The 12,376-nt window shown below is 43.3% G+C and overlaps 1 protein-coding gene across 1 annotated transcript; it reads left to right on the plus strand.

The window, feature by feature from the left end:
• Positions 1 to 1,802: 1,802 nt before the first annotated feature.
• On the plus strand, positions 1,803 to 11,538 carry Clrn2 (clarin 2). Its single transcript, XM_051165290.1, has 3 exons — positions 1,803 to 2,112; positions 7,875 to 8,054; positions 11,116 to 11,538. Exons 1-3 carry the CDS (start codon positions 1,860 to 1,862, stop codon positions 11,379 to 11,381), a joined length of 699 nt encoding a protein of 232 aa, XP_051021247.1. The 5' UTR covers positions 1,803 to 1,859; the 3' UTR covers positions 11,382 to 11,538.
• Positions 11,539 to 12,376: the final 838 nt, after the last annotated feature.

The following is a 12,376-nucleotide window of genomic DNA, read 5'->3' on the forward strand; positions in this document are numbered from 1 at the left end:
TTGTCTTAAGCTCGTCATTTAATACAAAACCATGACTCCCAGGCACTAAGTACAACCTACCTCCTAAAAACATTCTTAGTGTTAGTGCTAAAATAAGAACATCAGCTAATATTATTTGTCATGTATTAATATGCCAAGGAGGGTTCCTATATGTACTGTGTCATTTATTGGCGGATAAACATTTCCTGTTTCCAGACTGCTGTGGTAAAGATAAGCAGCTGTATTTTAAAGACCTACATTGCAGCCCAGTGCCCACATTGCTTTGCCCATCAGAAGAACAGCAGCCTGGCCCACAGCGTTGCTGGAGCATCGGAGATGCAGAATTGTACACTAACGCCCTTTGTGCCTGGCAAGGCTTCAGAAGCTCTGCCCCACAAGCTTCAGAAACCCTGTTCTTTATTTCCTTCCTGGACCTACTCCAGCGAGTCCCCTCAGGAGCAGGGGTCATGCCATTTTTATAACATGCCCACATGTCTCCATGTAAGAGTCTCAAGCTTCCCACTGACCAACAGTGCAACTCCAGAAGCCCATCCAGAGATGGGTGGCCACACTGGAAGCCGTACTGTGCTGCCTTTGCCCATGCTCCCCAAGGTACTCACAGGGTGGCTTTGCCAGGCTCACAGGACCTTATGTATATATTCAGCAATACAGTGACGGTCGCAATTCTAAAAACCACAGCATAAAATGGAGACTAAAAGTGATTCATTCCTGGGGTCTACAGATTAAAGAGAAGAGAGAGAGGGACTTGCTGGAAATAAGGGATCCAGAGGAAATGGGAAGGGAATACGAGTGGCAAAGTGGAAAACAATATGATCAAAGTAACATTATATGCAGATACGAAGTCATCACTGAGACACATACATGTATACATATATACATGCATGCATGCATACATACATATAAATGATAGGTTCACATGATAGATGATAGATAGATAGATAGATAGATAGATAGATAGATAGATAGATAATACACAGAGAGAGATACACATACAGATAGATCTTGAGTTTTAGATGATAACTTTTCAGCAAGGCAGTAGCCTCACTCCATAATCCTTACATCCAGGACGCTGAGGTAGGACTGCAAATTCAAGGTCTAAGGTGCATAGGGAGAATATATTATCAAAAAGAAAAATAAAAGTGTTTGGCCCATGTCAGATGCCATGGAAAAGGGGGAGCAGGAAAGAGCATGGCCCTGCAGCCACAACAAATTGATTTCATGTTACAGTTCAGCCAGCAACACATTCATTCAGTTCTGATTCATAGATTTCAATTTAAGCCTTCCGAAGCAGGGTCAATTCATGGTATTACTAACGGTTCTGGGGAGTCTGACAGCAGTGACATTTTAGAGAAAGAAATGCCAGGGCATGCCTGGAAGAGATCGACATTTGATCTTGCACGTTGTTGCTAACACACGTGAGTGCTAATGGGTCTGTTTCTGTTTGCTTCTGCCATGAAAAAATAATAATAATAATAAGTCTAGTTAGCACCCTTGGTCAGCAGCTCTACCTGGTTTTGCACAGTAATAACTCTGGTCATTATAATGTCTACATCAGGATGACTTAAAATAGTCGAACGGAGGAACAATTAAAGCCTCTCCTGAAACCCTAGTCCGGTGGGAGATATAGAGTTACTTCCTTGGGTAACACACTCTGCTGTATCAAGGGAGGATTGTCTTCAGAGGCTGGGAAGGTGCCTGTAGTAAACACAAGCTCAGGAGGCAGGCACTGAGGGAGGGTGAGGAGACGGATAGAAAGGCTTAATTAGAGTGTACGGAGCAGGCTATTGCGAGTGTTGGAAAGATGTCCGCTTGCCCTACTGTTGCCCAGAGTGCTGGCGGGATGATCTGCACTCACTAGCATGCCTGGATGGTTCAAAAAGGCGTGGTATGGGCTGGCGTCTCTCCTCAGCTTTTCTTCCTTCCTCCTGATCATCGTCGCCTTGGCTGTACCCCATTGGTTGAGCGGGAAAATCCTGTGTCAGACTGGAGTGGATTTAGTCAATGCCACAGACCCGGAACTGGTCAAATTCATCGGGGACATTTACTACGGGCTCTTCCGAGGGTGTAAAGTTCGGCAATGCGGCCTCGGGGGTCGACAGTCCCAATTTACAAGTAAGTATAATGGGGCGTGTGAATGGATGTGTACACTTGGTGTTTTGCAGGGGTGCTTATGTCTAAACGTGGGATTAGGCTATTGCCTACCTATACATGACATCACTTTAGGCAGCCAACAGCTCCCTATGCAGCAATGCAAAGAGAATTTTCCTTACTTTTCTAAAAGAAATAAACAAACATACCAGAAATAGGAACGTGTATATTTTGTACTTTACTTCTAGTAATAATGACTAGTAAAATATCACTCGTGTGCCAGGCATCCCACTAGAAGCTGCACATTGCCTGACTCTTTTAAGCTTTAAAAACATCCTTACAATGAAAGCGTCGGGAATGCTCCCACTTTTGAGCAGAAATACATTGAGGCTTGAGAAGTTACCTAATTCACCTGGGGGGGGGGGGTGTCACTCATTCTGCCAGGGAAACAACAGAGCCTGACGCCAGACCCTCACCATGTGACTCTTGTAGTCTTAACTACAACGGTGCACAGGTGCAGACTGCCCGCAGAAGGGGTCCTCCAGGAAACCTGGCAACTGCCCCCACGTCCATGAAAGCTTCGTAGCCTGAGGAGTTTGCTGGGGTTTGAAGAGCAGGCGCCAGGTTTCCTGGCAGGCAGACTGGGGACCGGCACTTGATGGCTTAAAGAAGAGCAGCCAGCAGCACTGGCCTGAGTTCAGAGGTCCTCAGAAGGTAAATGGAGCCATCCCGTGAAGCCTTAAGGCAGGAGTCCAAAAAAGTCTTGGAAAGATCTGCTGGGAAAGAGAAAACAAAACAAGAGAGACAATATTCAGCAGCCTTTAGAATCAAACTGGCAAATCACTAGTAAAAAATAGTGTTCGATAAAACTATATTTCATCAGTGGCTTGGTAATACGAAATCTTACCCGTCACTTGATTTTTGTATCTCAGAACGGTGACAATGTTTTTAAAAACCGGGCCAGGATAGGAATCTCACTAAATACATAAAAATAGAATGTTCCACCCCTTGACAAATTGTCTTCATGTCTATACAAAAAAGAAAATACATGTTCATTGTGTTTACTTAGAAAAATCTCTGAGTATGTTTATATACACTCATCAATTAAAATGGAAATAACGCCACTACTACCACAACCTAGGGGCCTGGAAAAGTAGCTGTGGTATGGACACATGAATGCCTGTAACTGCAATGCTTTCTGGAGTGGAGACAAACAGATTGCTGGAGCTTGTTGGCTGCCAGCCTAGCTCTGAGTGCAGTGAGGGAGAGACCCTGTGTTTAAGCAATAAGGCAGAGATTGACATGGTGGGACATCCAATGTCTACTTCTCGTCTCTGAAAGCCTGCACACAGATGTGCAAACTACACACACACACACACACACACACACACACATTAAAAAAGTAGAAGTTGAAAAATAATCTCACAATGGTCCTTTATCTGGGTTCTCTAGATACCTAGTATGTCCATGGGACATTTATGAAACTTTAATATGCAAGAGGATGGCAAGGCAGCCATGGGTCTATAATCCTCAAATGGTAAGGCCCTGCCATCCTCAGCTCCCAGAAATTTAAACTGCTTCTAATGAGGAGCCGTAACAATAAATACCTTCTGTTTGCCCTTTGGAAAAACACAACAGACGTCCCTTTCTCTTCTGATCCATCACAGGCACCATCCCTGTGTCCTCTTCTGTGGTCTAAGCACCAAAACTGTGTGTTATGTATCCAGGGGGTTTCATTTTCAGCTGTGAGTTGGGCTGTATTTAAGAATGTTGTTTTCAGCTGCTCACGGGTCATCCCCCAAAGATGTGTAAGTGTGCATTCACAGTACCTTGGAAGAGGCCATGCTCGAAAGGCCTCAGGGAGCCTGAGGCAGCTTCTTCCTGTCCTTATAGGTTAGGGAAGTTGTGCATCCTGCATCTTTAAAGAAAATCTAAATTCCTCCAGGGTCACAGCTCTCAAGTCCAATAGAATGTAAAATAGCTATGGAGTGTATTAGCATCTCCCAGCCTTGGCAGGATTTCCTACTTTCTAAAGGTCTTCAGAAAAGCCTCCCAGTACAAGGCGCTGTACAAATCAGCAGAGAGGAGCTGGTGAAAGTGCCTTGTAATCCTTAGAATGGGGAGTTTTTACTGAGTCTCCTCTACAAACAGCTTCTTTCCTTACCATCACAGAGGCTCCTGGAGACTCATCCGAAAGCCTCAGCTCCCACACTAGTCATGGGAAGAAAACCAGGAACGTTGTCACCAACAACCACTAAAGTCCTTTCTATACCTCTAACTTCTGAAATAAAAGTAATGTTTGAGTGGCCGTAGAAAGAAGCAACAAGCATTAAGTTAATGGTGTGCATGGATTCAGGGGTGCTGTTGAGTAGATACAAGCCAGGCACCACCAGGAAACAGAGGCACCACCAGGAACAGAGCAAGACAAGTGCCTGCCCAGAGAAGCCTACTGTGTGACAAAGGAGACATGGGCCATACCGGGACTAGAGACACAGCACATCCGTCTCTGAAGCCAAACTCCAGCCCCACCCCACGCCCCACCCAACACCCCACCCACCACACCACACCCCCACCCCTCATGGTTCATTTCCTCTGTCTTGATTGTACCATGACATTTTATTAAAGAACAAATTGAGAATCAGAGAAATCAATGCATGAAATAAGTTCTGTGATGGTGCCTAAAATAGAGTGTGTTGTAGTTTTCAGGCTCTAGTCTCTTTCCTGCATCTTACCCCAGAAACATCTCCCCAAGAGCTTAAACCTCAGTCTGACTTCTAATTCCAGGCTTATGTATTTGTGTCATCCAGGCAAACGATCATGTTTCTGGGATCAGGGAAAAAAAAAAACAAAAAACAAATCATCTAAGTTTTAGATGCTGAGAAAATAATCAGTCCTGATAATCAAGCAAGATATCACTTCTGTATGTTAAAAAAAAAAAAAAAAGTTTAAATTTAAAGTGATCCTTCTAGAATGTGAACTTCATTGTGATTAAAATTTTAAACTCTGGTTTATCTAAGGTTTCTGATTTCTGTCGGCCTGTTAGTAGAATAGTTCAGGCATGACTTCCTGGCTATGTGGTCTTGGCTCAACTATTTAACTGATCTGGGCCTCAGTTTTTTCATCTGCAAGAATAAGAGAGGGTGGCCTCGGTAATGAGCTCAGTCAGTAAAGTATTCCTCAGGTAGGCATGAAGACCTCAGTTTGATCCCAGCCACCCATGGAAAAAGTCAGGTATGGTGGCAGGCCGTTGTAATCTTCACATGGGGGTGATAGAGATGGGAGGACCTTCAAGCTTTGTTAGCTAACAAGCCTGGACTAATTGGAGAGCCCTGGGTCCCAATGACAGACTCTCAAAAACCAGGATGGATAGCATCTGAGAAACAACCAGAGGTAGGCACACTCACATGTGTGTATACACACACACACACACACACACACACACACAGAGAGACACACACACACAAGGGAGGGAAGAAGAAAGAATATATATGAAGAGCCTGCACACAGCTTGTACTTTATTATCATTGTTTATTTATTTATTACCATATTTAGTATCATTATTAATGGTGGCCATGGATCAGCTGTGTTCATTGCTGTGGATTCCAAGCTGCAAGCTGAACTTCAGTTTCGTTAAGTTAGAGATGCCTAAAACTCTTGGAGATAGCACAAACATGAGAGAGGAGCGAGCCACAGCTTTCTGGGAGCAGTATAGTGTGACAGAGTCAAATGTAGAGTTCCTCTCAAAAACTAAAAGAAAGAACTGGTACACTGAAACTCCTAAACAAAGACTTGAACTTCTAACTAGTGACATATAAAGAGTAATTGGAAAGCTCAGCTCTCTGGGAGATCCTGAGCTGCGAGTAACACAAACGAGTGTGAGCATTAGAAAGAGATTCCCCCTCTACCAACAGTCTGTGTGTATAATTAAGACACTTCAACTGGAGGCTGTGGGTTGGGTACTCATTACCTCCTTCCCCACAGCACTCCTTGGGCTCCAAGATCCCTCTTCTCCCTAATCATAATATGGTTCCCAATTTCTCATTTTACCAACTCCAAATATAAGTTCATATCATCATGAGCATGTGGCTCTTTCTTATGATATCCTACCTAAATTTATTCAACTACCTTGTTGATAGGAGGAATTAATCTATCTCCAAACTTTTGCTATTATTATAAATAGTCAATGTGTGTTTGAATACATTGGTCTGTCTGGAAGGCAATGACTAGCAATGAAATTGTTTCAATAGATATTTGATCAAGTTGCTCTTTAATGGGAATATAGGAATGTGTGTCCCTACAGGACTCAAGAGTGACTTTATCCTACACTCTCATCAACAAGGAGGTTTAAAGTTTGCCAATGATGTGACTATTTTGGATTTTAAGGACTCAGTGAAGGTTGCTGTACTAGTCATGTGTCCTAAGTTCTGCATGATCGAGAAAGAGGAAAATCAGACGGGCAATTAGGTATAAGCTACTGTATCTGAAATAAGAAGAAGCTCAGTGGGTGCTGGGTCTCAAGAGAGGGGAGTTGTAATAGAAACAAAGGAAAGAACAATGCCTTGGAAAGACAAATTCCTTGGAAAGGAGCCCATCCTTCCAGTCAAAGTTTCCAAAGCCAGGGATAATGACCTGCAGAGATAATGGCAAATGGAAACACGGAGCTGGAAAGAAAGCTGAATCAGAATCCAGGATGTAAATGCAAGTGGTGCCTGGAAGTCTATGAGTGGGAAGGGCACAGTAGCAAAGAGAAGAACCCTCGCTCCAGCCCAGCATGGTGGTGCATGCTGTAAGCCCAGCCCTCAGAAGGCAGAAGCAAATCTCTGTGAGTTTGAAGCCAGCCAGCCTGGTGTCCACATCCAATTCCAGGCCCTTCCTTTTCAGGCTTGAGAGATGCCAACTTTGGAGCATACTCGGGGATTCCTGAGTGTGCATTATTTTAAATTTTCCGTGTAAAATTGTTTAAAACCAACCTTAAACTCTTGAAGCCACAAAATGCACAGGCCTGGAACAACAGAGTTCAGGGTTGGCTTGCCCAAATACTGAGAACTCCATGTCTCCAAGCTTGTCGTGAAAGGAGTTGAATACTTTGACCAGATCCTTTATCATGAAGACTGAATGAGGTGATGAGTCTAAAGAGCTCAACCCATAGCTATGCTAGGCAGAAGGCAATTACCATCATCTCACACCGCCATTACTAGCTCCCCCTGTAATGGCAATGGAAGGAGGCCCTGCGAGGCCCCATGCCTTTCCCAAGTTAGAGAGTAAACATAATGACAGCAATACCCACAGATGTCATGTCTAAGAATAGATTGTCCCGGGCAATATTTGAAATACACTTAGGGTGTTGTTTCATTTTTCTGTACCAGCACCAGTGGCAGAGAAACAGAGTACAATGAATATTTCACGAAACCTCTTCTGCCACTTTCATATGGGAAATGGATATTATGAAGTATTATACAATGTGACTACTAAGTGTCCTCGATACTTGAAAGCAGTAACATTTACCCTGCCCAGCCTGGGGCTTATGTGAAGTACAGCAGTTCACACCAGACCCCAGGACTGCAGGCTTGGTGCAATGCCAACTGTGGGGCGCATTCAGATTTTGTGCCCACTCCAAGACACAGCTGACTGATGGCCAGCAAATAAGTGGCAGATGTAGGATCTCAGGGAAACTCTTGGTTTTAAAAAAAAAAAAACCAGCATATTTGTCTCTTGCCCTGGATAAGCCAGGTCTGACACTGTGAAAGGACCATGTTCTGACCTTGAAATACCATCTCTCTCCGCAGTCTTCCCACATCTAGTGAAGGAGCTCAATGCAGGCCTCCATGTCACGGTGCTGCTGCTGCTCTTCCTGGCCCTGGCCCTGGCTCTGGTCAGCATGGGCTTCGCCATTCTCAACATTGTTCAGGTCCCCTACAGGGCAGTCAATGGCCCTGGTGGCATCTGCCTTTGGAATGTCCTGGCAGGTAAGAAGCCTCCAAGGGAAAGAGGGTGGTGTCCACACCATCAGGCTGGGCTCCCAAGTGTTAACCAGAGAAACCTGGAGCTCCTCTTTTGGGATTTAGTCTTGTTCATGAAAGAATTTAAATACAGATGCAGAAGGAAGCTAAAGGGCATTTTTATTGCAGTTTGGGGTGGGAGTGGGGAATTAGAAAGCAGGCAAGCTATAAATCTTGGCAGCTGCCAGGAGGATGGAGATGGAGAAGAGAAAGTCCATGACATCAAGAAAGCGGAAGCTTCAGCAATGAAGGTGGGTAAGCTATGTGGTGAGTCGGGGAGCTTTACAGGATGGGTGAGAAAGTCCAAGGTGTCCCAGAAAGCATTCAGTATACAAACAGTGAAAAGTTTGCTTGTTTGTTTGTTTTTTAAAGTTACATTTTCAGAAAGGTGGGCAGGTTGCATAAGTGGCTACAGAAAAGAAGAGGCTTTGGAGAAAAGTAAAAGAAATATCTTATTAAGGGGCTAATTATTCCTCCCATCCCCTTAGTACATTCTCTCAGAAGTCAGATTTCCTAAGGGTCATGAAAGGGTGAACTTGCAGTCAGGTGATTGACAGGCCCAGCTGGATTTACTCTTAGACAGAAGGGACAGGAAAGTGCACTGTTTAAGCTAGTTTAGAATGCCACATCTCCACCCATGGCCACGGGGAGAACTTAAGTACTATTCTTTTAACCAGGAAGAGTAGCTTTCCCTTAATGGCTCTCAACTGGGTACCCCAGCCCATATGGCCATTTAGATCCTAAGGACAGTCTTCCGGTTTTGGCATTACCATGGAAATAGAAGATAGGGTCCAAAGGCAACCAGGAGGTAAGAAGTCTAAAACTGACCACGAGGGAAGTGTCCACCTTAGTGGTCTCCAAGGCCATCAAACCCTGTAACATAGCTAGTTGGCCGTTAAGTATGAAGAAATTAAAATAGTCACACTCCACTCCTGCCCATGCACCTCTCTGGGCACAAAACCTTAGTGGAAATGACTGTTTTCTTTGCTGAAATTGGCAATGTATGAGCATATGTTCACATGAATTAGCTAATAATTCACCTTTAATTATGTTTTTACTAAATCATCTATAATGGAAATAATGAAATCCTATGAAAAACAGTTCTGTCTCAGAAGACCCATATCAGACGGCTAAGGTTCCACCGTGGCAACAATCTCTGGCCTCCTCTGTTTTGTATAAGAGGATCATCAAGTATAAGCACAGGTGCTGGGTTTGTAATGTATATTATGGTGTATCAATTGCTCCACATCTACCTTTGTGTACTAAGGCTAGCTATACCGAATAGTCACATGACCACAGGCATCCTATCTCTGTACAGACTCTCATCATAAGAAGTAGTCAATCCTATTAATTAAATAAATACTTATTTCCGAACATGTGCTTCCTCAGAGAGGAAGGACTCTCTAATTTAATGGTTCTCAATCTGTGGGTTGAAACCTCTTTGGGTGTTACATATCAGATATCCTGCATATCAGATACTTACATTATGATTCATAACAACATCAGCATTACAGTTATAAAGTAGCAAGGAAATAATTTTGTGGTTGGGGTCACCACGACATAAGGAACTGCATTAAAGGGTCACAGCACTATGAAGGCTGAGAACCACTGTCCTAATCTCACTGATGAGAGCATAACAAATAGGCAACCTGAAGAGACAGATTGTCAAAAGGAATAAAAATGTAAACAGCCTTTGACTAGTCTTTGACTGAAGAATCCCATATGCGGGTTTACGGAAAGAAAATAGGAGGATGAGACACATAGGGTACCTGCTTTGCTGGAGCAGTTCATATCATCTAGAATGCCAGAAGCAAGGCTATCTTTTAAAAAAAAAAAAAGTAGGCCAGGCTCAATAATAAAATAATATACACGTTTCTAAAGTCATGCCCTTATAGGATATTTAACAATACAGGAAAATGTTCATGTGAAGGGGAAAGAAACCAAATTTTAAAATCTATTTAAGAATATTTTAATTGTATTTTTAAATTAAATGTAAAAAAAATATACTAATATGTACAAAGTATGCGTATCCTTTAGGGCAAAACTAAGTTTGAATTTTCCACGCTTATAGTTGTCTCTGGTATTCACATTTTCTTTAGTGAGTATGTAACAATATTTAAAAAAATAACAGCATATATGTGTGTGTGTATGTATGTATGTATGTATGTATATGCTGTTATTTTTTTAAGATAAGGTTTCACTCTGTATTCCAGCCTGAACTCCAACTCCTGGTGACCCTTTTGTTTCAGTCTCCCAAGTGTTAAAATTACAGGTGTGAGTCTCCACACACAGCTAAGAATGGGTTTTTGTTTTGTTTTGTTTTGTTTTTCTTTTAAGACAGATTCTCACCATCTGGACAGCCTTACCTCTTTATGTAAACCAGGCTACTCTCAAACTCAGAGATCCACCTGTCTCTGCCTCCCAAGTACTGGAGAGTACCACTTTGCCCAGGCTCTTTTTTTTTTTTTTTTTTTTTTTTTTTTTGCCCCTATCTGATTCTCTTTGTATAGGTCAATTGTTCTTAGTCTGGCAAGTCTTGGAATTACAGATATGCACTACCAGACTCAACTTAACATGTCTTTTTTGACTATCAATTTAAATCAAATAGGAATAGGGGGAGACCCACCCTACAACTTCATCACTTTCCTCAGTCAGTTTCCTTGCTACTTTCCACCTTCTGTAGAAAAGAGCGGCCGCAGGGTGAAACCTTATCCTGAAGAATAGGATCCTACCACTTTCATCTACACAGAGGCATAGAGGGTCCGGAGAGCGGTCTTCCATAATGAGGTTCCGCTGGATAAGAGGAGTGAGAAGCATCCAGATTCAAGTCCATCAGTCACTGTTCTTACTCTCTTTCCAGACAACTCTCCCTCTTGTCTTTGATACGGTGTAGATTATCGATTGCTTTTAGACGTAATTCAACTTTGTGTTGTTCTGTCAATTCTCCAAGCGCAGAAGCACCACGTCAGTAGAGACCTTACAACTGCCTAGAGGAGTCATAAGTAATGGCGCTGTCTCTGGGTTTCAGGTGGAGTCGTGGCGCTAGCCATCGGCAGCTTCATGGCTGCGGTGAAATTTCACGACCTGACAGAAAGAATCGCCAACTTCCAGGAGAGGCTCTTCCAGTTTGTCGTCGTAGAAGAGCAGTACGAACAGTCATTTTGGATCTGCGTGGCGAGCGCCTCAGCCCACGCAGCAAACTTGGTTGTGGTGGCGATCAGTCAAATTCCCCTCCCAGAAATCAAGACTAAAATGGAAGAGGCCACAGTTACCCCCGAGGACATCTTATACTGATCACAGGTGAAGACTCCTGCACTTGTCAGCTGTGTCTGACACTGAACAATCCATTTATTGACTAATTCTCATTTCCCTCACCTGTCAAAGGGGGATAATAACAACTTCGCAAGCTTTGCTGTGAGGTTCCAACCGTACTGTTGGTGACGCTGCAAGCACAGATCTCTGCGAATAAGGTCATGTAGAACCTTGCTCTCTTCTCTATAATATGGGGAGGGGGCGGATGCAAATAAAACAGTGATCATGTCCCTGTCCTGAGAAGTAATAATGTTGCCACATGACACAGAACTCAAGTAGCAATAGTAACAGTAAGAGCAGAAATAGCTGTGGGTTTCTGAGCTGCCACTACATACTGGACACTGGCTTGTTGGCTTGTTTGCTTGGCTTTCTGGTTTGCTTTGGTTTGGTCTTTGGTCTGGTGCTACTGATCAACTGTAGGCAAGCACTCTACAACGGAGTAACGGCCTCATCCCAGCGCACCATTCCAAGGAAGACTTTTCCACCTATTCCCTTGGCTAGATAGATCCTCTCACTATTCCCAAGTGGCTAGAGTCATTCTAGCTCTGTTTGACAGACAGAGAACTCAAGGTACAAACAAGTTGTGTAACCCAGTGAGATGAGGGGTGAGATCTAATTAGGCCAGGACCCAAATCCATATTGCCTTTAGATAGTATTAACTTTTGTACTTCCATTCTGATAGAAACTGTGCCAAGACAGAACAAAGTGCAGATGATACATTACCAGATTAAGTATCCATGTGAGCAAAGCTAAGAGAAATATCTTAAAATTTTCCCACTTCTAGATACTTGGGACAGTTAAATAAGATGTCGTCAACAGCAAAGAGCCGATGCCTATTCTTTCTGGGTCAGGATCTCTTGCCCATGCGGCCCATCCAGCAAGCTCAGGTAAATCAAGACCAGGCCAACGGTGGGTCTTTCTAGAGGCCATTAAATGTCACAGAACCCATCTCTTAGCATCTAAGCTTTCATAACTCT

Source organism: Acomys russatus, chromosome 22, assembly GCF_903995435.1.
Source record: "Acomys russatus chromosome 22, mAcoRus1.1, whole genome shotgun sequence".
Lineage (NCBI taxonomy): Eukaryota > Metazoa > Chordata > Mammalia > Rodentia > Muridae > Acomys > Acomys russatus.

Excerpts from the sequence above, each read along its gene's own strand:
- Clrn2 (XM_051165290.1), top strand. The coding sequence starts at position 1,860 with ATGCCTGGATGGTTCAAAAAGGCGTGGTATGGGCTGGCGTCTCTCCTC. Across the intron at positions 2,113-7,874 it reads TCGACAGTCCCAATTTACAA|TCTTCCCACATCTAGTGAAG; the intron begins GTAAGTATAATG and ends CTCTCTCCGCAG. Across the intron at positions 8,055-11,115 it reads CCTTTGGAATGTCCTGGCAG|GTGGAGTCGTGGCGCTAGCC; the intron begins GTAAGAAGCCTC and ends TCTGGGTTTCAG.